At 46.3% G+C, this 26,279-nt stretch overlaps 2 protein-coding genes across 3 annotated transcripts in view; one reads left to right on the top strand and one right to left on the bottom strand.

The window, feature by feature from the left end:
* FZD3 (frizzled class receptor 3) overlaps positions 1-23,035 on the top strand; it is a 52,058-nt gene extending 29,023 nt beyond the window's left edge. Inside the window, exons 4-8 of one of the 2 annotated variants that reach the window (XM_090136575.1) lie at positions 1,362-1,518; positions 2,305-2,379; positions 18,157-18,305; positions 19,336-19,569; positions 19,856-23,035. In XM_090136575.1, coding sequence (XP_089992701.1) covers positions 1,362-1,518; positions 2,305-2,379; positions 18,157-18,305; positions 19,336-19,569; positions 19,856-20,069 — 829 coding nt within the window. In that variant the 3' untranslated portion in view covers positions 20,070-23,035. Of the gene's footprint in view, positions 1-1,361; positions 2,380-18,156; positions 18,306-19,335; positions 19,570-19,855 lie in introns of both variants that reach the window. The other variant, XM_031603852.2, reaches the window with a different exon arrangement.
* On the bottom strand, positions 21,610-26,249 carry LOC149919256 (uncharacterized). The gene is made up of 5 exons (XM_090136596.1): positions 25,059-26,249; positions 24,465-24,691; positions 23,752-23,829; positions 22,837-22,926; positions 21,610-21,686 (listed from the first exon to the last, which is right to left on the bottom strand). Exons 1-5 carry the CDS (start codon positions 25,067-25,069, stop codon positions 21,643-21,645), a joined length of 450 nt encoding a protein of 149 aa, XP_089992722.1. The 5' UTR covers positions 25,070-26,249; the 3' UTR covers positions 21,610-21,642.
* Between the last annotated feature and the right edge of the window lie 30 nt (positions 26,250-26,279).

Raw genomic sequence — 26,279 nt, forward strand, 5'->3', positions numbered from 1 at the left:
CCCTTCCAACCTTGGCCATTCTGTGAGGAAACTAGATTCATATTTCTGTCATCTACCCAATAGATTAATTGAAAATTTAGATAGGTAGTTCCTCTCAGAAGTGCATACATATTCTCATTCTAATGAATGAATGTACCTATTTTCCTCATCATGTATGCAGACCTAGCTTTGTCTGGAATACCAAAGTAGAATACATGGTGCTAAATTCTTCTGAGAGGCATGCAAAGTTATATATGCCTGGAGATGAAGGGTCAGTTTTTCTGAGGGGAGCTGGCAGAATTCAACGAACATCTAAAATCTCAAAGCTCTGTTTTCAGAGAGTCTGCCTCATGTTGTATGGAAAGATGTTTTCAGCTTTACATTACAGAAATAATGTTACAGCAAAGTATTCCATGATGTTCTAATTTATATGAAATGATGTATCTGAAATGGAAAACAATCTCTTAGTGGTTTTTGTTTTGTTTTTTTTTTGAATACATGACTTAACAGCTAATAGCATTCAGGAGTGCAATCAGAGGAAATAGTCCCTTATGGTTGAATAGGAGAGAATAGAAAGCAATGAAAAGCTTTTATTTTAGCAAAGAGTAAGTTAGAGGATGTTTCTAGGTCCTGATAATCAGGATCAAAGATTGTTCTGTCTGGGCTGCAAACAAATGCCTGGGCCCTAAGACCAATGTCAGTAGTGAAATTTCAAAACTGGAGATAAAACTCTGAAAGCTTCATTCATGCTTTGTTAGTGTCAGTACACCAAAACATGCACTGTGGCACAGAAGCAAGCATGTTTAGTTTATGCTGCACTTGCTGAGGCAGTAATGTCTAAGAGAGGGAGGAACCAAACAGCCAAACTTACTGAAAGTGTAAGATTGCATCTCAGCACACCTTGCCCTAATTGTAGAAATATCTTCATCCTAATTTCAATATATTAATGCTAGTATTAATGCTAGTTGGATGTTTGGTTTAACTAGCATGGTATCCTGCCTGATAGCAGCTAGTAGGGTTGTTTAGGGAAAGGGCTTTACATGCTCTATAAAATCATTCTTCCTTGGGCACGGTAAAGCAAAATGTAGAGACTTCCTGACGTGAATTGTGTATCTTTTATGCTTAAGGCCTCAACATTCCCCTTATCCACTTGTTTCTCTATTTTCACACGTATTTTATAGTTTCGACATCTACTGCAGTCTGGGACAGTAAGTTCTAAAGCTTGATTATGTATGGCGTAGTAATTTGTGGATTACCTGTTATGTGGATTGCCTCTGTTTTCTTTCCAGTCGCTGTGCCTAAAGTCAGACATGTAAATGAGGCTAGTAGCCTTTGCACATTGCACGTGTCTTTCTTGTAAATCATTCTTTCTTACTTTCTAGATTCCCGGATTGTGATGAGCCATATCCTCGTCTTGTTGACCTCAGTTTGGGTGGGGAGCCCACAGAAGAGGCCCCCATGGCGGTACAGAGGGATTATGGTTTTTGGTGTCCTCGAGAGTTGAAAATAGACCCCGATCTGGGTTACTCTTTCCTGAGGGTACGGGACTGTTCCCCTCCTTGTCCAAATATGTACTTCCGGCGTGAAGAGCTCTCCTTTGCTCGCTACTTCATCGGAGTGATCTCCATCGTCTGCCTTTCTGCTACCTTGTTTACTTTTTTAACTTTTCTGATCGATGTCACAAGATTTCGCTATCCAGAAAGACCGATAATATTTTACGCCGTCTGTTACATGATGGTGTCATTAATCTTCTTCATTGGCTTTCTGCTTGAAGACCGAGTAGCGTGTAACGCGTCTAGTCCTGCCCAGTACAAGGCTTCTACAGTGACACAGGGCTCTCACAACAAAGCCTGTACCATGCTTTTCATGGTGCTCTATTTCTTTACCATGGCTGGCAGTGTTTGGTGGGTCATTCTTACCATCACGTGGTTCTTGGCAGCTGTGCCAAAATGGGGCAGCGAAGCGATCGAGAAGAAAGCGTTGCTCTTCCACGCCAGTGCCTGGGGCATTCCAGGAACTCTAACCATCGTCCTCTTAGCAATGAATAAAATTGAAGGTGACAATATTAGCGGCGTATGTTTTGTTGGCCTCTATGATGTGGATGCATTAAGATACTTTGTACTTGCACCCCTCTGCCTGTATGTTGTTGTTGGAGTTTCCCTTCTGCTAGCTGGCATTATCTCTCTCAATCGGGTTCGCATTGAAATCCCATTAGAAAAAGAGAACCAGGACAAGCTAGTGAAGTTCATGATCCGGATTGGCGTGTTCAGTGTTCTGTACCTCGTGCCACTGTTGGTTGTAATTGGCTGCTATTTCTATGAGCAGGCTTATCGAGGGGTGTGGGAGACGACGTGGATTCAAGAACGCTGCAGGGAATATCACATCCCGTGTCCTTACCAGGTGAGGAAATCAATATCAAGTGTCAAAGTGTTCAGCAGTGCAGAAACTGGATGTTGGGGGGCTGTGTTAAGTCTTTATTGTCATCTCTACTGAAAGTGGTGCTATTCCCATAAGGGAAGTTCTTGCCCTACTCAAGTTATTGGGATAAAGGCTTAGACCTTCTGGAAGATTAAGTATTATTGGAAAATTGGAGCTTTGCATCAGCTGCTTGGTACTTCTTTGTTATAGATAATGTCTTTGGTGTTTCTGGGCTGTGTGGAACCTGCACGGGTTATAAAGATTCTGTTTTAAACCAACTTGATGAACAGATCTTAGTGAGTTTATTGTTGGTCTCTAGAGATGTGGTAGGAGTGTTGGCATTTAAGCTGAGCTGTAATCATCCTCCAGTAAGCAGTAAGCTTTTTCTGGATTGTGTTGGTCTTCCCTAACAGTTCTGTTGCCTTGATCAGCTTACATGTTCTGTGCTTGTTTTAGAGCAATCCGTGCACATGTCAGAAATAACTCTGTGTTTCAATCTGATTTGAAATGTCTCCTGAGAAAAGTCAGAGCTTACAGCTCTTCAGTTCTGTCTGTAAAGAAAATTACGTGTACCTGCCTGCTGTTTAATTGAGCTGTCGCAGGGACAGAAGGCAGTTAAGAGCATTAGATATCAAGCTGTCCACCATTTACTTAATTATTACACTATTATAGTTGTAGATGAAGTATTGTGTTAATTACTCAAATCCTACTTTCCTTTTTTTTTTTTTTGAGCCAAAGTGGTGAATTGGATTTGGAATGATATTTCTTCTGCAACTTATTTGAAAGCAACTTTAATTCAGAAGGGCTGTACAGCAACCATCTATTACGTGGTGGTGGTGTAAAGATTTTTTAAAAGTCAGTATTTTGGCTGTAAGGCAGTTGAAACACCAGCTGGATCATCAAAGCTCCCATTTTAATGCAGTAAAATGTCACTTTGAGGTTTTTAGTTTACGTAGCTTGATAATAATCCTTTTATTACCTTTTAACCCTTTGTATTGTTTTCTCTGTTACATTTTATTAGGGTGTGACTCTTCCCTCCCATCCAATGTGTGAGCATTTTTATGGCAGGAAATATCTGTCAGTGGGTGTGTTCAGTTTCATTTGCTTGATTGACTCTTTGTTGCTGCAGTTTTTAATATGTTCAATTGATTAATGCATACAAAGAGAGAAAGAGAGAGACGTGTTTTTCGCTCAGTTGTTTTCAAATGCCCTTGCATATGTCTGTCTGAAATGTATATTGCTTTCTCATAACATAGAAGAAAAACTGTTTTAAAGGTTGAAATTTCTGATGTCTCAGGACCAGAATCCTGGTTTGTAGAATGATGAAAACATGTGTAAAAGGCTGCTCAAGTCTCTAACAAACCATTCACATAATGGCTCAGCAGGAGTCAAAAGAACAATAATGCTTTCATTCATGTCAAATTGGGTTGAAGGACCCGTAGACCCTTGGGAGTGTTAGAAAGGTTTTTCTTCTAACCCATTCCATTTTTTTTTCTTAAGCTGAACATGCTTCTCCATTTAAACTACCCAGACATAGAACTGCAGCAGATGAACAAAGCAAAGCAGTGGGGAGAAATCATTTTATGCTTACTTAGCTCGTGCAAGTGAAATAAATTATTAAATTAGAGGAACCTTAAAGCTTTTTAGAGAGTGTCACTCACTTAGAAATAGGACGGTATTTTTCTCAGCCTTAATGTTATTTAACTCTAGTTTCAAATATTTGAATTTCAATTCTTTCATGCTTGAAGAAAAGTTTATCCTAAGCTGAGTTGATTCCACAGTAAGTATAGGGGTTTTCTGTGCGTAACTTAGCTGGGTTTGTACTAGAGTTTGCTGCTTGTGCAGGCGTGCTTTGTCCAACAGCAGCAAATCTGAGGTTAAAAATTCATCGATCCATTCAACCGTTGCTTCAGCTTTGTCATCACAGGATGATGCCACAGTAAACCATTCTGGAGAGCTGCTAATGGGGGGTTGGAATATGCAGCTGATACCAGCAGGTCTCTCCTGGTTGGCTCCTTGTGCAGGAGATAATCGTGCTGCAGATGCTCCTGGCTGCTGCCAAGCCAGAGGGAGCCTCAGCAAATGGGGTTCAAGTGAAAAATGGACAAATTTCTTTGATTGGTTAAAATGGGCAAAATAATTTCTGAAAGATCCCAAATTAGAGAAAGCAAATAGATATCTTTATGCTTTGATTTTCTGGCTACCTGCGTGCTTCTGGGGTCAAGCTGGCTACATATCATTGTGTTATTTGTGGGATCCAGGAAGCACCTGTTGCTTACCTTGCAAAATGTTTAGCTCTTCTACCTGCTGTCTGTCCTGACAGAATTAGATCCATGCCATTCCTGCTATTTCTGTTACTCTGAGCAGTGTAAATCTTGTGCATGTCAATGAAAGCTTTTTTTTTTTTTTTTTTTTTTTTTGGCCACAAAGATATGAAAATATTCCAATATTCCCTCTCTTTGAGGAGAAGATGCAGGGCAAAGTGGAGCTAGTGTTACCTTACCTTGCCTCCTCTCTGCACTTCTGGTTCCTGGGAGAGATGAAGAAGCATGGGAAGGTTTTCTGAAAGCGTGCAGCAGCTCTCCTCATGAACACATCTGGTGTCACATTTCTCTAGAATTTTTGGCTGCTGCAGGTCAGGTAGCAGCTTTAGTCTGGGCAGCAAATGCCAAAAACAGACAGCAGTCATCCCTCTTGTGCTGTGGTTGTGAGGGCACAGAGCTTAATCCATCAGAAATTGAGTGGAGGCAGTATTGTTCCCTTTAGTATCCTGTAGCAACAAAAAAACAACACAAAACGAGTATGTTGAGAAGTAGTAATTATTTGTGGTATGTACAAGAAATGCAGTTGTACTTTCCCATTACAGGAGAGATGCACTGATTTTCTGGGTATCAACTTCATAGAATGGCTTAGGTTGGAGGGGACCTTGAAGACCATCTGGTTCCGATCCCCTGCCATGGGCAGGGCTGCCATCCACTAGATCAAGCTGCCCAGTATCCCATCCAACCTGGCCTTGAGTACCTTCAGGGATGGGGCGTCCACAGCCTCTGACTAGGAGTGCCAGAACCCCACTTCTGTCTGGGTAAAGTGCACTTCTTGTGTGCACCTAGACAGGTTTTGGGGAGTGAATCACTCAGGGAGTTTAGTATCAGCCTGGAGAAATTTCTTAATTGAGCTTAAAATATTAAAGCCTTTATATTAGATCTTCCTTCTTTCAATATGAATGATGACAAATTGAATAACTTATTACCAGAAATAATTATTTTATGCTAGAAGGAGCGTTCACAGTAATTGCAGTGCTGTAAACTGTTTCCAGTCAGGATCACTCCTCTGAAATTCCTCCTCACAGCAGCCTAACAGTGCCTTGACCCGTTCCTCTCCATTCTCATCATGGTTGGGACGTTCTTCTTGTTCTTGAGGGCAAATGATATCTTTGTAATTTACTTTCAACACACCAGTATTCAAAGGAGCAGTTGAATTTTATGTTGATTCCTCACTTTCCATTCATGGCCATAAAAAAGAAATGTATGCTTGGCCTCAAAAAACAGATGAATGTTTTTCTGGAAGGAGAGTTCATGTAGTGGAAAATAAAATTAGTTTGCACAGCCATAGTGCCTCCTACTCCCATCAGGAACATGTAGCATTTGAGCTGGGCTGCGTGCATTAAAATGCTGACCCGGAGGATGTATCTCTGATATATGATCTTCTTCATGAGAGTGTAGCACCATTTTTGCATCAGGGTAAGAGGCAGTATTGAAGCAAAAGATCAGGGAATCCAATCATAAAATAATCACATCTACAGGATGTAGATGTACAAAGAACAAAAGAGACTGGCAGAGTTTTCATAGAACCATGGGGGATGGAAGGAAGAGACCCTACAGATGTTTCATACCAACCCCCTGTAGTTCCTCTTTTTGTTCCTCTTGGGAGTGACAAAGGCAATCATCCTGGGACACAGTGATTTACTCCCATCTATGGACGTATGTCTTAAAGCTGACATAAATTTGGCTACAAAGGGAAATAGATACTGAAGAAAATCTGTCTCCAAGGTTGGTTCAAGTCTTTGAAAGGGTAGATGACAGCAAGACAAGGGGAAATGGCTTTAAGTTGAAGGAGGGAAGATTTAGGTTGGATATCAGGGGGAAGTTCTTTCCTATGAGAGTGGTGAGGTGCTGGAACAGCTGCCCAGAGAGGCTGTGGATGCCCCGTCCATCCCTGGAGGTGTTCAAGGCCAGGTTGGATGGGGCCCTGGGCAGCCTGGGCTGGTATTGAATGTGGAGGTTGGTGGCCCTGCATGTGGCAGGGGGTTGGAGCTTTGTGATCCTTGAGGTCCCTTCCAACCCAAGCCATTCTATGACTCTGTGATTCTACGGTTGATTGCAATGTACTCTTACAAAAAGTCAGCATTCAAATGGTCAGTCTGGGCTTGCTCTCTTGGAATGGCAGACTGTGATGTTAAAAACTTTTACCTCTTTTCTTACTCCAATAGTTGAACTGTGTGAAGTGGTTTAGGCCTGAAAAGGTTAATTGGACTGATCCACAAAATCAGGTATTCTGCAAAATCAGAAAGGTCCTGAGTTAAGGCACATTCCTGTTAGATCTGAGCGTATCCAGACTCCCAACAGCTTTCTCAAATGCCTCAGGGCTGGGCTGAGCACTGTGCTGGTGGGAAAGACATCTAATTTAGATGTTAAGGAGAAGCAAGAGGAAAAAAAACTATTTCAAAGGCTCTTGCTATCCCAGTGAGTCTTTGAGAAATGAAACCAAGTGCTATGAATTATCTTTGCTTGTGATCTGATATTCACAACTTGCCCAACCACGTGGGCAAAACTCATTGGGTTGAAACACTTTAGTGCTTAGCTTGCTGAGAGTAAACACAGTGCTCCCTGCTTACCTTATAGCTGTTATTTAGGAGGATGGAAGGAGATATGGGTAGCACATTTGATTCACTGTGGATGGGGAAGACTTGCTGGCAGGCTAAGTTCAGAACAGACTGCAAAGTCTGGTTTTGTATTGGAAACTTCACTTTCTTTTTTATTTTCTATTAGGATCTCGGTTTTGTGCTGGATGCTGAATATCCACTCAGACACTGTTTGCAACAGATTAAACCTAAGAGCAGCACTAAACATTTGCATGCTGTCTGCATCCCTTTGTTGTACGTTTCTTCAGCTTTTGGGCTTGACCTCATGCAAGCCAGTGCAATTTCAGAGGTAAAATATTAGGCATATACTAGATTGAAATCAATGTGAAGATGGAAAGTACAGTTACTGAGCACCATTCAGTTAGCTCATTCCAGATGTTTCTGGCTGAGGTGGCTCTCCTAGCTTCCTTTTCTGCTTTGAAGCAGAGATAGGGGGCACTTCTGTACTGCTTGGTTTGTGTTCTGATGAGTTGTACCTTGCCTTGATGTGCTGCTTGGTTGAAGAGGTTGCATTTGTTGTTATTTAGATGTATCCTAATATAATTAGGATATTTTGCTGGAAAATTCTAGGGATGTTTTGGGGGCAGAGAGAACAGAAGTTGGGTTTTGGGGTGGGTTTTTTTGATGGGTTTTTGTTGGTTTTTTTTCCAGCTTCTCTTGTTCAGATTGAGGATATGCATCAACACCCCTTAAACACTTTCTAGATCCTGCAAGAAAATGTTTTTTGCTCTTCTTGGAAAAGAAGACATAAATAAGAATCTAAGACCACAGTGCTTGGAAGGACACAGGATTGTGTTTGGGAATCCCACAGACATCATTTTGCTTTGCTAAGCATAATGCAAATGTGCTTCCATTACTGATGGAGAAGACGATTTTCACACGAACCATGAGCAGAACACAGCTGTTTTTGCTGCTGTCCTTCTGACCGAGTTCTCGAAGCAGTTCCTGTGCCTTGCCTGTCTTCTGAAGTCTTTTCTATTTTCCTTGTGATCTCGGCTTTAAAAAATTAGAACCTCCACGATATTTTGAAGCAGTTGACTATTAAGAGGGATGCTTCAAGAAGATGTAGGGCCAACTGTCATTTCTAGCAGCAACACAAATAGTCTCTCCCGACTTCTTTCCCCCCCTCTGCTTGATCTGTTTCATTCCAAGCCCCAGCCTTGCTCTGCACAGTGTCAGATGGGTTTTTACTGAAGATGGGAATTCTCACCCACTCACTTCTGCTTATTGCTGGTGTCAGGGAGAAAAGAGAGGATTAATGGTGGTTACCTAAGCTACCAAGAGCTTAAAAAGAAGGAATGTTTTGTGGAGGAAGCCTCTTCCCGGTCGGTGGCAGTTGTGTGTATCTAGTACAGGCACAAAGGAAGCCAAGTACAGGCTTGCTAATATATATCTGTTAATATTTAAATTATACTGCATTATAGATAGCTGTTAATGCATTGATTGACAATTAACTTTGAAGAGCTGGATTTTAATATTAGCAGTTATCTCAGCTTTAGGATCAGGAATTTGTCAGGTTTCTTGTTTCCCTTTTTCCCAAATACACTTTTTGATCCGATCCATTTTTTTTTTACTGTGAATTTCCAAGGTGGTTTTAGATGTGTCAAAATGAACTTTTGAGATCAGTATCTCTTCATTTCAGACTCCTGGTTGGCCAGCAGTTATAAGGTGTTTTATCTGCTTGGTTTGCATCCCTCTGTAGAGCTGCCCACGTAACGGGGGCGGGGGGACCATTTTGAAGTGCATTTAATTCCCACTTGGCACGGGTTGGTCTTTGCTTTGCTTTCCACCTGGTGCCCTGAACACACACTGCAGGAGCACTGAAACCAGAGACCATGCTTGGCTTCTTGCAGAACCCTTTCAACACAGGGAAGCTCTTTTACAAGCAGGTGCCAACTGAGAAGCGACGCTGGTGGTAAAGAGCTGGTAGGCTGTGAGCCAGGTGATGAGAGCGTGCACACATCTGCCTTCATTCCCTCATTGCTGAACTGCTGGACATTTCAGCCCAGGTTTTGCAGCCCGTGCTTGGGTTTGTTTTTTCCATACACAGCACAGACTCCCCCCCCTCCCCCCCCCCAGACTTACTGCTAGGCGTGTGATTTTGTGCTGGGGATTTAAACTGTGTGAAGGTAAAGCTGAGTTGCGTGCAGCTCCGAAACGCTCCCGTAGCAGAATGTCTTTTCCCATGGCTGCACTGTGGGTGAAGGGTAACCCTTGTTGACACTGGCTTTATTTTCACGCACAAGTGCTTTAGGACAATTGCACACGCAGACCAAAGAGAAGAAAAGATGGGGCTTGCAGACATCTTAGCAAAAACAGTGACAAGAAGTCATTGTTGAGCTGTAGGCTCTGCTTCTTTGGGCCTGCAGCTGAAGCTGGGTAGTTTCCCCAGTTGAGTTTGCAGCAATACAGTGCGTTTTCCGGTTTTTGTTGTTTCCTCCACTAATCAGGGGTTTTGCCATGATATTTTAAATACCAAATCTCAGCTGTTCTACCATCTGTGTTACAGTGGGCCTTCAGAAACATGTGGGGGAGTGCACTAAGCTGGGTAAAGAAAAGAGGCTTTGTTAAGAGATGTCTTAGCACCGCTTGTGTGTGGCACAGGCATAAAGAGAATAGATTTAGAGATGTCTATAAATCTTCATTTCTCCTCCCTCTTTTTCATTAGTTGTTGTTTAGAATTCCTCTTAGAAGAGGTAATGGATTTGCTTAAATCTGCCCTAAGGAACTGCTTCTCGTTGAATTCAATTATTCTGCCTTCAAAAAAAAAAAAGAAGGTGAGATAAAAACATCTTTTCCTTATTGCTGTTTACTCAGAAGAGACCGAGCAAATGGGAATGATGAGCTGCACTTCTCTCCAAAAACAAATCAATGCCGACTCTGAAAAGCAGCATTCAGCCCAGTGTTACTCAGTGTCCTAGCAGTGCTTCGGGTAACTCCTCCTGCCTTAAATGCCCAGGAAAAATTATATATTCTATCTAATTTCCTGGAATTCTCTTCAGCTTTAGTAATATCAGTGCTGTCTCCATGCACATCTAGGACTGATTAATCCTACACACTACGCACTGTATTCTCTTATCTCACCTTCACATGCATATAATTTCCAGTGCATTAACATATTGAGTGAAAGCAATCATTTCATCCACGTGAGTCATTTCTGTCTTTTTTTTTTTCTTTCTAATTGGATTGACTGAGCTAGAGACAAAGGGAAGTGCTGATTTCTCAACCATTATCTTTAGACAGGCAGAGTGGTCCATGTACCTATGTGTGACTGCTGAAGGTCACCTTTTTTTTCATATTCTGTGATTTGTCAAAGGAGGTCAGATCTTGCTGTTTTTGAGTTCTCAATTTCACTCTGTTCTCTTTTTAATAAGCAGCTTTCATATTTAGAACAGCCTTTAGTTCTGATTATCAAGGAAGAACTCTTCCTTCCACTGAGTTTTCACTGCTATTAAAAGGATAGGAAAAACATGGAGTTTGGAGCTCTGATTTCACACAAACAGAATCTCAAGAGATCATGGAGTCCAACCCCCTACAGTAGGTCGCACAGGTTGGCACCAGGCATTCACTGATGATTCTGACTCTTTTCACTGGGTTTCCAAGTTGCTTTGAGGTGTTGGACAGCCGTGCCAAAATGGCTGTGGGCCAGCTGGCAAGTATCATAGAATCACAGAGTCATAGAATGGCCTGGGTTGAAAAGGACCACAATGCTCATCTATTTTCAACCCCCTGCTATGTGCAGGGTCACCAACCAGCAGACCAGGCTGCCCAGAGCCACATCCAGCCTGGCCTTGAATGCCTGCAGGGATGGGGCATCCACAGCCTCCTTGGGTTGAACATCTTTGGTTTGGTGTGGATGTACATTTCTGCCAAAATCTCAGCAGATGCTGAACCCAGGTGTTTGTATGCCTAATTGTTCTGCCTCACAGTGGGTTCCAGTCGGATGGCTGTCCTTGTGCTCTTTGGTGGTTCTTGGCTGTTGTAGGGTTGGTCTTATCAGCTCAGAGATGCTAAATGGCATTTCTACCTTTCTTCCTTTTTTTCACTTGTGTTTTTCTTATATTGTTTTTAAGGCACATTTAAAACCTCAGTCTCAGAAGAGTTACTTGCTTTGAAACAGACACCTCTGATGGTTTTACTACTGACAGCAGTTTCTTTGGCTTTCCAGGAAATTGTAATTCCAGACAGTGTATCTGTGGTGCCACAGGGCACAGCACGTGCAATGAAGTCCAGCTCCCACTGTGAGCACTTTGAGAGATTGCTTGGTGGTGTCATGGAATGAAGTTCAGAGTAGTCTGCAAATAGAAGGGTACTTAATAGGAGGATAATAGAGAGATAGAGAGCATTCCCAAATCAGAGGTAATGCTTTGAGCACGCAGTGTTACTGCTCATCTTTGAAGTTTGGGACCTGTCTTTCTAAAAATGCATTACTATATATGCTCAGCTTGGTCTGGTAGTTGGTGACCCTGCACACAGCAGGGGGTTGAAACTACACGATCACTGTGGTCCTTTTCAACCCAGACCATTCTATGATTGTGTGATTTTCAACTTTAAGACACAAGAACACTTTCATCCCTAATCCTTGAGAGAGAACTCAGAGCAGTTTTTAGGTAGAGATGTGACATGAATAACTCTGTGTTGCATGCTCTTGTTTGAGAAAAGCTGAGGTTGGAAGCAGTGGGCATCGCGTAGCCAAGCCTTGTGGTCAAAGCATAGGGCTTTCCTAAAGAAACCCAAGCAGGATGTATGGGTGTGCATAGCCTTGCAGAAGGGTAAGAAGGGATGCAGTTAGTTTTCCAAAACTGTAAGGAAGACTGAAAATAGCTGCTAAAGTCTAAGGCAGTGCTGGCAGGGTGGTAACGTGCTCATGCATGAAGCACAATTAGAAATGAGAGAATTACACAGGAGCTGAGGCTGGAGCTGCAGAACTGAGCTGGCTCATGTGCCATTGCTGGCTGCTGCAGCAAGGGTTGAATATGTTCAAGAAGGAGAATATAAAGCCAAAGTGGCTGTTAATGCTGGTTTTAATCCAAATGCAGTCAGTGGCAGAGTGGTCACAGGAATCACATTTTCTGATTCATTCAGTTTTTTGTTTGTTCTCTGGACTCGCTGTTTAATTCCAAGTGAAGTGCTAATATCTGAAGTCGAGGAGCTATATTTCTCTGAATGGCAGCAGGAGCTTCTGGGACAAATCAGAACGCAGGCACTTGGGCAGTCTATCTAATTACAAACCATTGCTAGTACTTAAAAAAAATCCGTTGCAGCGATTGAACGCTGTCTTTCATTTCAAGATAAAGCCACCAACTGCACGACATCCCAACAGCTTCGCTGACAGCCAGCTTTCCCTTGGCCTGTTCTCCCAGCAGTCGTTTCCTGAAGCTGCAGATCAGCACATCCTAGGATTGGCACAAGGTAGCTGCAGGACGTGGTGCAGGCAGGAGCAGCCAGCAGCACGCCTGCTAACAGCAGCTCCTGGCTGGCACTGTGAGTAACCGCAGGGCCTGAAGGGCGGATGCGTTGGAGGGGAGGTGTTAGGCTGCAGCCATGAGTCAGGGCCTTTCAGCTTGTCCTGTGGGAGCCCTTTTCAAGGAGATGGATGATGAGAAGCCTGCAGCCCTGTGGCAGCCGCTCGTCTGCTGCGTTACCCAGAGCTGTTCTTATCGTAGGTGATGAGGCTCCGATGCAGACAAAAGGCTTCTACTGAAAACCACTGCTGATCTTCTGTGAATCATAGAATCATAGAATGGCCTGGCTTGAAAAGGAGCACAATGCTCATCCAGTTCCAACCCCTGCTATGTGCAGGGTCACCAACCAGCAGCCCAGGCTGCCCAGAGCCACATCCAGCCTGGCCTTGAATGCCTGCAGGGATGGGGCATCCACAGCCTCCTATGGACTGAATAATTTCAGCATGGCAGAGAAACTCAAGTGAAGTCTTCCTAAAATATAATGCTTTGTATTTCAGAGGTACTGTAGAGGCAGTTTTTTCATAAGGATGGGTTTCTCAGGCACACAGGTTGAATTCTTGGGGGGAAAAAAAAAAAGTGTTTTGGATGCATTTGGCATAGTGAGACAGATGTGCATTGCTGGAGCCAACACCTGGCATCTCTGGGAACGTTTTCTCCTGAATGGCCTCCAGACTATTGAGGTGGTAATCTGAACGCTTTTATTGCATTGCTTTATTTGTTATTAGCTTGGGTCAGGTTGGCCCAAGTTGCACAGACTGAACACGCTGCTTTAGTTTACACTCTGGGCATACAGCAACTCGGTAGTTATTAAGTAATTCTGGAGAATATTTGCTAATGTTTTCTCATAATTGTTCTAACAAATATTTTACTGTGATCCAATGGGCGAAGTTAATGGATGGATCTTTTGTGCCCCTGCAGTAAGCAGGGAAGTGCAACTGAGAGCAAGAAACAAAAGGCATCAGTGTTCTTGTGTGACAGCTCTCAGCCGTTCTGCCATGCAGGACCTGAATGTTGGTATTTATTCTGCTCAGAACAGCGTTGCCATGTGGCTTCTGTCATTTACCTGGACCTGAGCAAGGCCTTTGACATGGTCCCCCATCACATCCTCATCTCCAAACTGGAGGGAAGTGGATTTGACGGGTGGACAACTAGATGGATAAGCAATTGGTTGAAAGGCCGCAGACAGAGGGTGGTGGTCAATGGCTCTATGTCCAGGTGGAGGCCGGTAACGAGCGGTGTCCCTCAAGGGTCTGTCTTGGGACCGGTGCTCTTTAACATCTTTATTAATGACATCGATGAGGGAATGGAGTGCACCCTCAGCAAGTTTGCTGATGACACCAAGCTGAGTGGTGCAGTCGATACGGTGGAGGGAATGGAGGCCATTCAGAGGGACCTTGACAGGCTGGAAAGCTGGGCTCGGGTGAACCTAATGAGGTTCAATAAGGCAAAGTGCAAGGTTTTGCACTTGGGCCGGAAGAACCCCAGGCACCTGTACAGGCTGGGGGGAGTTGTCCTTGAGAGCAGCTCGGCAGAGAAAGACCTAGGGGTCCTGATAGATGAGAAACTTAACATGAGCCAGCAGTGCGCTCTGGCAGCCCGGAAAGCAAATGGGATCCTGGGCTCCATCAGGAGAGGGGTGGTCAGCAGGGATAGGGAGGTGATTGTCCCTCTCTACTCTGCTCTTGTGAGGCCCCATCTGGAGTACTGTGTTCAGGTGTGGAGCCCTCAGTACAAAAAAGACATGGAGATTTTGGAAAGGGTCCAGAGGAGGGCCACGAAGATGATCAGGGGGCTGGAGCACCTCCCCTATGAGGACAGGCTGAGGGAGTTGGGTTTGTTCAGCCTGGAGAAGAGAAGGTTGCGGGGCGACCTCATTGCAGCCTTTCAATATCTGAAGGGAACTTACTCCCAGGAGGGGAATAAACTCTTCATAAGGGCTGATAATAGCAGGACACGGGGAAATGGTTTTAAGTTAAAAGAGGGAAGATTTAGGTTGGATGTTAGGGGGAAGTTTTTTACTAGGAGGGTGGTTAGGTCCTGGAACAGGCTGCCCAGGGATGTTGTGGATGCCCCGTCCTTGGAGGTGTTCAAGACCAGGTTGGACGAGGCTCTGGGCAACCTGATCTAGTAAAGGTGTATGTTTGGTGGCCCTGCTAGGCAGGGGGGTTGGAACTACATGATCCTTGAGGTCCCCTCCAACCCAGGTCATTCTGTGATTCTGTGATTCTGTGATTTGGAGCCAGAACAGCTTCCTTTACTTTCTTTCGGATGTCTCCAGAGCCTGCTGTGACTGTTTCACACAGACCTGACCTGTTCTGAAGCTGCTGAAGGATGGATGGGTTGTCTTCTTCACCAGCTCTTACATCAGGGCTACATCAGGTTGGCCGTTCACAATTGCTTGGAGTCGCTCGGTTCTTCAGTTTGTGCTGCCCCGTAGCCAGGGGGGTTGCATGGATCCTGATTTGCTTGTGGAGTAAAACAGGCAAGATTCTAATGAACTGAAAAAATAATTTGATTTTACAGAGAGAGAAATGCAGCTGCATTTTGCTGGGAAATGAGCAGCACGTGTATAATATTCTGAATTTCAAAGCAGTGACAGTGATGGAAATGGTAATGAAAGTGAGACTGTCGGATCAGATTCCCTTTGGTCTTTCCCTGCTTCCTCTGCTCTCAACAAAAGGATGAGTTAATTTGAATTTCATTGCTTTTCATCCTTAGGGAAATATCAAATGATCGGCCTTATTGTGGAACCGTGCCCCAAAGGAGGGGGACAGGTGTTGGGTTTGTGCTTTCACTCCACATGTGCAGCAAGCTCATTAATTTGTGATTTCATACGTTGCAGCAGGAAGAGGCCACTGGTCTCTGTCACTAAAAAGCAACCGTGATTGATCGTTCAGGGGCAGAAGGGGAAAATATTCAGAAATTAGTTATATAAGCATCTTAAATTAACAGTGTGCCTACAAAGAGGCATTGTTTTTCCCCAGAGGAATGCTGAAATGGATGTTTTTAACCTCCTTGCTGAACACCTGCTACTGTGGGTTCGGCAGGGAAGCGGTGCGTTCGCACCGATGTCTTTCTGTGCTCAGCAAGGGAAGAGATTCACACCCTGCACCAGCCCAGCTGCAGCACCAGCCCGGCAGATGGGAGCAGGGCTGGGTTGTGAAGCCTTGCTATCACGTATGCAATCTTTGTAGCTGACAGAACTTGTTTGCTGGTCTTTGCTCGGCGAAGCATCGGTACCCGTGCTGCTGGCGGGACGTGCCTGAGCACAGCAGAGCAGAGCAGCTCCATCTCAGCCCGTTCCCCTGCTAGCTGAGTGCCTCTGAAGGCCTAGAGAATCGTAGAAGCATAGAATCACAAGGTTGGAAAGGACCTACAAGATCATCTGGTCCAACCATCCTCCCACTGCCATTGCTACCACAAGCTACTAAAGCACATCTCGTAGCTCCTCATCCAGACAAATGGACAGAGCAAGTGTGGAGGTGCTCTGGATTTCAATAGCAAGAATCCAAGGGTGAGCACGAGGGAGCTGCTGAGTGGTTTTACTGCTATTAAAAACCGTGCAATCATTTCTTTGTCTTAATGAAAAAAAATGGCAGCGTTTGGGGTTTGCAATTACATCAGTGCCATACTTTTTGGAAATGAGCTCGGAGGCTTTGGGTTTAAGCACCTGATAGTTACAGTTTTATATTACTGGAACAGTGATTTCAAGTCTTATTTTTCCTTTGTTAATTGCAATTAGTGTCTCCTAATCCGCAGAGATGTTGTTTAAAACAGGTGCAGTCACTTTAGTATTAATGATGAGGGAGCTCACCATGTGTTCCTGCTCAAAGTGCTGGCTTCGTGCAGAGAAGCTCGTGGTTGAGAAGTGAGCACACTGACTGGGAATAGTTTGCTCCGAGAGCAGGGTGCTCCTCTTTTCGCCCAGAGGTATTTGGTGATTTGATTTCAGCTTTTGCTTGGAATGATTTGCAACACCCTGCACAAATGCGTGGAGCTGGAGGCTTTGCTATCAAATGATTTGATGCAGTGTCTTTATGGAAGTAATATCTGTTCCTTAGTGGGATAAGGATGCATGCTGTACACACCACCTCGTTTCTGTTGACTGTAGCGTAAAGCGGTCTGGCTCAATCCAGGACATAAAAATGCCCTTTCAGAGCACCTCATCACACACTGGGCTTCAGAGCTCCAACTCTAATTTTATTTTCAGCACGAGAATGGGAATTGCACTCACCTGAGGCAGGCAGCTCTGCCATGAGAGCTGGGCCAGCAGGCAGCACGGTGTGGAAACACAAGAATTTACCTAAGCATTGCCTACATTAAGTGATGAATTTCATCACTTATTCCACTTCATGCCACATTTGCACATTATGAAATGAGTTAATAGGGTTAATTTCTGAGAGCTTAATTTTGCTGGATAGGTTTTTATTGGGTCACCATTAATATACTGTTATCCTTTTCTTGGGTGAAACCTCACACAATGGCTCCAAAGCCACCCAGAAGACTCGTGCTGTGTGGTTACATGCATGAGAGGGCCGGGAGATCTGCAGTCTGATGTAAAATACATTGAGCAGAGGAGAGAACTCACCTGGGAAGAGCCTTGATCCCATTTCATGCAGAGATGAACTCTGAGAAATAGAATCATGCTTGTGATGCTCCTAAATTAAATTCTGCATCGTCAGCTCTTCCAGATTTGCCCTTGAAGCTCACTTTTTGTTGTTGACTCCACAAAAGGCCTTGATACCTATTTGTTCTAGAGTGGCATGACAGACCTGTCTGGAAATTATGTCTTCGGATTTGCTCCCACATCGTTTCCTAACAACTCCTTTTTGGATTAATATTCACAAGAATTCATCTGGTCGCGTTGAATAAATGTGGGGAGGTCAGAGTTGGCAATAAGCAGGTCGTCATACCTTGGTGATGCCTTATGTTCCCAAGGAAAGGAAAGCAAGGGTAAAGCCCTCCGTGATGGCAGGGAATAAAGGGTGAGCGTTGAGCATCCCGTGAAGCCTTTCACTGGCATTTTTCCCAACAGTGATTGTAACACCTGGTTTTATGTAGGTTAGTTCTGTCAAAGAAATGAGTCTTTATAACTTGCAGACTAGAAAGTATCTCACAGTTATTCAGGGCACAGACAAAAGACCAGAAGTACAAATAAAGGCTGGGACCTCACAGCAGTTGGGGCTTTTGTTTCACTCCGCAGTGGATCGTACGTCACATTCAGTCATGCTCTCTGGAGCTATGAAACAAAGGAACCCTGTTGATGTTTACTTTGGCTCAAGGCACAGACAGTTATTTTAAATGAGTTAATAAGAGGAGAAGCGAGCTATGGTGGTTTGTATGATGTTCTTTTTGGTCTCTTTCTCTCTGCAGGTCACTCAGATGAGTCGTCCAGATCTGATCCTCTTTCTGATGAAATATCTCATGGCTTTGGTAGTTGGGATACCCTCTGTCTTCTGGGTTGGAAGCAAAAAGACCTGTTTTGAGTGGGCCAGCTTTTTCCACGGACGCAGGAAAAAAGAGTGAGTACTGAAACAGACAAACCAGCTGAGTACTGTCTGAAGTTCTCCTCCCTTGTGGTCCTGGCAGTATTTTGATCAGTATCCTTTGGAGACACGGCCAGGAGCAGGTAAGGTCAGCTTTCTCTGATGTTATTTAGAGCAGAGCAAAGGAGGACAGCACAAGCAACAGCTCCAAAAATAAAGCTCTGGAGAACAGTCACATTTTTAGCCATTATTATTCTTTGGTCCCAGAATCAAATTTACATTGTTCTGTCAGTTTTCAAAATGAGAATCAGGTTTCAGTTAAATACAACAGCTTCTCTGCTGTACACAGAGTAGTGGAATTGAGGGCTGTCATTTGTAAAGGTGCCTATCTAGTATCTAGTCCACTCAATCACATCGTTACGTGGGAATTAAACCTAAGCTGTTTTCACCATGATTGCAGTTAAAAGCAATTGTCTCTACGTTTAATTTTCCCATATGCATCTGACCATAAAGCCCAAGCACTCCGATAAAATTATAGTAAGATTGTGTTATAGCTTCTTTAAGGCCAAAATTAATTTAGACTGAGATATGGCATAAATTTAGAGACAGTGTATTTGATTATATAATAGCCGTGAATACCTGGTTTCATAATCATAAATATTGTCTCATAAGTGGCTGTTTCAAAATAGATCTGCAAACATAGTAAGCCTTTGAGTGGCTGCCCCATGGTGTTAGTTTGGCCATCCATTGCAGAACTGGCCCTCTGCTGAGTAAAATGACTTCTGTGGAGTTGGAGCAAATGTTGATTTATCCAAAAGAGAACCTGGTAAGACACACACATGGCTAACAACATGTAGTACATCAGGTACAGCGAGCGTGAAGGAGTCAAGAATATGAATTTTGCTGAAATACCTAAATTCTAAACACTTTAGAATTAGGCAAACAAAGCCATTATAATGTGAGTAAGTCCTGCTTGTAAAATACTTGTAGTGCTGTTACTGTGATCATCTTACGCCTCTTATTGCAGTAATTAACATTAACTATTCAAACCTCATGCCTAATTCAGAGTTGTCAACGAGAGCCGTCAGGTGCTGCAAGAGCCAGATTTCGCTCAGTCTCTTCTGCGGGACCCCAACACGCCCATCATCCGCAAGTCCAGGGGCACCTCCACCCAGGGCACCTCCACTCACGCCTCCTCCACCCAGCTGGCCATGCTGGACGACCAGAGGAGCAAGGCAGGCAGCGTGCACAGCAAAGTGAGCAGCTACCATGGCAGCCTGCACCGCTCACGTGACGGCCGGTGCGTTTCCTTCTCTTACAAGTCGTGCATGGAGTGGGACGAGCTCTGAGAGCTGCACGGGGAGGTGCTGGGGTCACCATTCCTGGGGGTGTTCAGGAACCGTGGGGATGTGGCACTGAGGGACGTGGGCAGTGGGCACGGTGGGGTGGGCTGGGGTTGGGCGGGGTGGTCTTACAGATCTTTTCCAGCCTGAGTGACTCCGATTCTGCGATCTTAACACATGGGAAACCAGAGCTCTCCCAGTCTGCCGTGCTGACAGTAATGATCCCCTGTGTTTGCACACCAGGTACACCCCCTGCAGCTACAGAGGCATAGAGGAAAGACTCCCTCACGGCAGCATGTCCCGGCTCACCGACCACTCCCGGCACAGCAGCTCCCATCGGCTCAACGAGCAATCGCGCCACAGCAGCATCAGGGACCTGAGCAGCAACCCCCTGACACACATCACACACGGCACCAGCATGAACCGCGTCATCGAGGAGGACGGGACCAGCGCTTGAGCCTGGCGGCGCTGCTCAGCATTACTGCGCCTCTGGGCAGCTGCTGCTTTCGCGCATCAGCAAGCCGAGGCCGGCTTCTCCGTTCTGAAGCCACCGTTCTCATGCCTGCATCAGAGCTAGTGTTCAGCAAGCTTGAGTCGCTGAGCACCGAGCTGCCTGCCTCGTTTGGGCCTCTCTGTAGGTAATTATTTATTTGATAACTGTTATTTACCCATCAGCCATCGTTGCTGAATTCCTTATTCTTGAAGAAAAACCTTCCCCTCCCTCCGACGTGTCGTCACATCAGCAGGTGCCACCACAGACAGCTCGCTGGCAGTCACACCCACGTGTTTTCTAATGGGCATAAGGAAATTCTTGGATATTGAAGGAATTCCTCCACATCTCTGACCCGATAACAAAGAAATTCTTGGTTTCACAGAGGGAGAGGCCCGTACTCAGTGCTGTACAAAGGACGTCTGGGAGGTAGCGGCAGCGTTTGTAACAGATAACACTGGAAATGCAACGGAGGAGCAGCGTTTGGGAGGAGAGAGGAGATGGCTGAGGATCACCAGCTCCTCCCAGGGCTGCTCAAGCTCAGCTGTGGGGATGGGTGGAGGGAGGGGGAGGAAGGAGGCAAGGAAGGGCGCTTTTTGTATAACTTGCATTGTCCTTGCTTTTTTTACAAGATACTATTTAAATTTTCTACTTGTTTACAATTTATGTAGGAAGAGATGAATTTTAAAACCAGTTATCTAGATAATATTCAGCCACTTATTTTTAGATTATTGTACAAAAGCTGAGATTGCCCATTCCCAATCTATTTAAAAACAGAAAGAGCTGAATTTGTCCCCCACACTGGGCCGGGCAGCCTTCTCACCAACAGAACAAACCCTGCTGACCGACCCACAGAGCAGGTGAGGAATGCTGGGGCTGAAATGGCTGCGAGGAGCTCCCTCAGGGCTGGGCTGTGTTCCTGGGGCTTTGCTCTGTGCTGAGGTCGGGCACTGGGGCACGGCACTGAGCCCAACCCTCCTTGCTGCTGGAGGAGCAGGCAGGTATCCGTGCTCTCATGATCAACCTTTACTCCAGGTTGTTTTCTTTTCATTCCCTACCATAGGTTCACAGCAGAGAATTCTCAGTTTGGGCTTTTGTGTGTGTGAATGGTTTGTTGGGTACAGCAGGTCTTTGCTGGCCCAGCAGGCAGAAGTCAAGGTGCGTTCCTGATGGCACAGTTGATCTTTGGAGGCGTCTGCTGTCAGATCCGCTCAGCGTGAGCAGCGCTGGCTGCACCTAAACCTACCTCAGTAATGACTGCAGATCACTGCTGGGATACGAATGCCTCTTTTTCATTGTCCTTGCATAATTCCCTCCTTCACCTGCTTGAGGCAAATTGAGAAGCCTCTGTACATGTTTAGATGGCACAGCCTCGAGGGCAGCAACAGGGCAACAAGCGCCTGCACACTGCAGAGACTGAGCAGCGCTGCGATGACTCACGCTAATTGCAGCTGATGACACAACAGCAGGGCACGTAGCCGTGCTCTCTTTGAGATCACAGGTTGCTCTGGGACTCACGGTGGATTTAGAAACACACTTACTAACTTTCTGCTTCAAAGGGAGGGTAGTTTTTGGAATCTGAATCTGCAAAAGAAGCCAAATATCTGAGTTCTTGTAAACACTGAACTGATGAAGGTCAAGTGTTAACGTTGATCTCTTTGGCTGAATTTCCAGTGCTCCTTTCTTGTTAATTGCAGCAGTGCTTTGACTTGCTTAGAGGCAGGGAGGGGAGTGGTGGAGGTCTGATGTACATCCTCCCAGAAATTAGCTAATTTGTGAGGTTTAATCCCCGTGTTTTTCCTGGTGGGGTGTTTAAGCAGTCCCTTGCTCATCTATTGTATACACGTGGTTGGAGAGTGCTCTCGTCACCCAGAAAAGGGATTAAGATGGAAAAACTTGGGCTTTTTGTTACCCTTACCTCTGTAACCCCAAGCTTTTCCTTTTATCTTCCCAACCTGAACCAACACGCTGCTCCTGCACAGCATTCCTCCTCCCTGGGACTCAAAGACCTTCTTCCCAACAGCCTGTTTCAGGGGGAAGATGGCCTCACCCTGGATGCACTCGCAGGGCTGGGGCTGCCAAACCTTTGCATTTCAGGGTGTGGAAGCTTTCTGGGTGACCTGGGCACGTTTAGGTGGTGCTTTCCTGTTAGCATCCCATCATGGAATTGTGAGTCAATGCTGTGCTTGTGCTGCATGGAAAGGCAGCATGGATCCACCTCCCTGTTGGGTCCACAGGGGTAATCTTTTGTGGAGCCTAAAAGCCAAACTGCAGCAAAAAGCCTCAATTGTCTGTAAGTTACTCTGCTCTCAAGTGCTCTGCGTTTTCTTAGCACCTAGACCTCAGTTTAACAGCACAGGCTTCAGCTATTGGTTGTACAAACAGCACCCAAGGACAGACTGCATCGGTGCCTGTCCTGAATCCAGCTGGAAGCAGGGCATGCACTGCCAGGTGCTCCCAACCCCGGGGGCTGCTGGAGGAGCCCACAGCTCAGCGAGGTGCTTGCAGCAGAGCACCCCAAAGCAGCAGCAATGGGAAGCTGCACAGCATCCCCAAGTGCTTCAGCCCTAACGACCGAATGTAGACTTGAATGTGAAATTCCCCTCCTATGCCAATGTTTTATAAACAGACTGGGGTTCATTGTGGCACACGGCGGGATGTTCTGTGTGCATTTTGTGCAGCCCACGGCTGCAGGGCTTTGGTTGCTCATCCCACGCTTACACTGGGGCTGTACCTTCATTTCTGCTGCTGTGCTCAGCTCTCTGTGGGCTCAGTTCCAGTAGTCCCATGTCGCTTCGGTAACGTTTAATTTTTAGCACTTTACCTGTGAGTGTACAAACTGGTTATTCTGTAGTAGGTGTACATTTTCATTTTAGACCTTTAAGAGTTTTTAATAAAACCATGTAAAAATCCCGGTCCTGTTGTCCAAAACTCTGCTGTGTTTGAATTCCACCCCTGAAGAGGGTCCTGCGGGGGGAGACCTTTCAGTACCTAAAGGGAGCCTACAAACAGGAGGGGAATCAACTCTTTGAAAGGGTAGATAACTGCAGGACAAGGGGAAATGGTTTTAAGTTGAGGGGGGGAAGATTTAGGTTGGGTGTCAGGGGAAGTTCTGTACTATGAGCGGTGAGGTGCTGGAACAGCTGCCCAAAGAAGCTGTGGATGCCCCGTCCATCCCTGGAGGTGTTCAAGGCCAGGTTGGATGGGGCCCTGGGCAGCCTGGGCTGGTATGAAATGTGGAGGTTGGTGGCCCTGCATGTGGCAGGGGGTTGGAGATTCATGATCCTTGAGGTCCCTTCCAAGCCTGGCCATTCTGTGATAGACTTTCTGTGATAGAGGTGGGGAGCTGAGCTCTGCTGCTCCTGAGCAGCACCTGAGGAGATGTTTTTAGCACTCAGTACCTAAAGGGAGCCTACAAACTTCAAATGCAAACTTTACTTCTTCATGTTTTGCTTTAGAAGGCACAGAACAGCCTTTGTTCTCCTCCTGCAGGCGTTGCATCCCCCTCATTCCTGCCCTGCTCCTGCCTGCTGGCCCCACCACGCAGCGCAGGGCTCGGCTTTGCTGAGAAATCCCCCCAGGCCCTGCATTGCAACACAGCCCTGCAAATCCCACCTGGAGCTGTCAGGAACAGCCAGCCCCGACATACCTCTGCCGGCTCCCGCGCTGCCTTCAAAGCCCTCTGCTCTCCCCCGTTCCAGCGCTGCGATCAGATAAGGCGCTGCCTCTGCCAAGAGAAGCAAACCATCTGCTCGGCTGCAGGAAAATGGGATTAGACAGAAGTTAACTTTGCTCTTATTTGTGGTGAGGCAGCCGCTCCTAGGCTAGTTCGCCTTTGCAGGTGGGTTTGGGGGCTTTCCCAGTGCCCTCGGGATGTTGCATGCAGGGAACCTCATCCTCTGTTCCCACTGTCAGCGGGGCTTCTCTCAAATCATTTGTGCTCTCTGTCCTTAAGCACAAAGTGCTCTTGAGAGTCTTGGGGCTGGGGGACTCAGAAAGGAGCTTTGAAGAAGGGAGATGCAGAGATGACACTGCCACAGGGGGATGGAGGCTGCTTGTTGGGGTGGGAGGGGTGGTTGGAGGGAGAAAGAGATGCTCAGGGGAAGGAAGGATGCTTATGTCTTTCACACACAGCATGGTGACACACTGGAACAGGTTGCCCAAGGAGGTTGTGGATGCCCCATCCCTGCAGGCATTCAAGGCCAGGCTGGATGTGGCTCTGGGCAGCCTGGTCTGCTGGTTGGCGACCTGCACATAGCAGGGGGTTGGAACCAGATGAGCATTGTGGTCCTTTTCAACCCAGGCCATTCTATGATTCTTATAAGGAAGGAGGGATGCCCACAGGGATGAATGGAAGCTCACGGGATGGAGGGATGCTCAGAAAGAGATGCTCAGGATGGGGACGTCTCCTGGATTCAGCGCTATGGAGAGCTGCAACCAGCACTGTTACGAGGGATGCAGCTCCGTGGGCAGCACCATGGTGCCTTGAGGACTCCACGAGCTTTGGGAACCCCACAAGAGAGCCTTGAAGACCGGCAGGGCTGCGGGAGCCGGCGGCCGAGAGCACGATCCCGGGGCTGCGTGCATTCCTAACACAACAGTGCCACCACGTGAGCGGCAGCGCCCGGCACCGGGGCACGGGGCGAGCGCGGCACAGCGGGGCTTGGGCTGCTTAACTACAGCCCAGGTGCACCAGTAACCCCCGGCTGCAGTTATTGCCCCGCTGCAATTAGTACACCAAGCTACGCTAATTACCCCACCTGTCCTCATTAACACCCCCACCCCTCCAGTACAGTTATTACCCCCGCATGCATTAATTAAACCACTGCACTAATTACTCCTCCCGGTTGCATTAATTTCATCCCCAGCTTCATTAATTCAACCCCATCCACACTAATTACCCTACGGCCCTAATTACCCCTTTAAATGCATTAATTACCCCATTGCACTACTTACCCCCACAGCATTAATTACCCCAGCTGCATTATTACCCGTCCCAGCTGCAGTTACTGCCCCAGTTGCATTCTTACCACCCGCACCCTGATTGCACTAATTAATTACCCACCCCACATACCCATATTACCCAAGCCCGGCTGCACTGATTACCCTACACCCTCAACTTACTCCCCCAAGCTGCACTAATTACCCTTTAGCTGCACTAATTCCCTACTTCACATTCCCCTACTGCCCTCTAGCTGCACTAATTACCCACCCCAGCTACTGTAATTACTTCTCATCCTCATTAACTACCCCTCAGCTGCATTAATTACCCACCCAACACACCCTTATCACCCCCCTGCCAAACTAATTACCCCACACGGCTCCTTTACCCACCCCACAGGTCCTTATTGCCCCTCAGCTGCACTAATTACCCCTCAGCTGCACTAATTACCCTTCAGCTGCACTAATTACCCACCCCACACACCCACCATACCCCCAGCTGCACTCACTACCCCACATGCCCTCACTATCCTCCCCAGCACTAATTACCCCTCAGCTGCACTAATTACCCACCCCACAAGACCTTACTGTTCCTCACCTACACTCATTACCCCTCAGCTGCTCTAATTACCCCTCTGATGCACTAATTACCCTTCAGCCACACTAATTACCCACCCACACAGCCACCATACCCCCCAGCCACACTCCCTACCCCACACACCCTCTCTATCCCACCCTGTGCTAATTACTCCTCAGCTACGCTAATTACCCTCCCACGTGTCCTTACTGCCCCTCAGCTCACTAATTACCCCTCAGCCTCACTAATTACTCCTCAGCGTCACTAATTACCCCTCCCACATGCTGCACTACTCACCCTACAGTCCCCACTGCCCCTCAGCCCCACTGATTACCCCTCAGCTGCATTAATCATCCCTCCCATATGTCCTCATTGCCCCTCAGCCGCACTAATTACTCCTCAGCCTCACTAATTACCCCTCAGCCGCACCAATTACCCCCCCTACATGCCCACCAGCTGCACTCATTACACCAGACACCCTTACTATCCCTCAGTTGCACCAATGACCCATCCCACATACACTTATTGCCCCTCAGCCGCACTAATTACCCTCAGCCGCACTAATTACCCCTCAGCCCTACGCCCACAGCCCCCCCACCTCCACACACACCCTCCTTTTCCCGCCCGCCGTTTCCCGCCCAGCCTCGTTCTGCCGCAAG

Source organism: Phasianus colchicus, chromosome 2 (assembly GCF_987193195.1).
Source record: "Phasianus colchicus chromosome 2, bPhaCol1.hap1.1, whole genome shotgun sequence".
NCBI lineage: Eukaryota > Metazoa > Chordata > Aves > Galliformes > Phasianidae > Phasianus > Phasianus colchicus.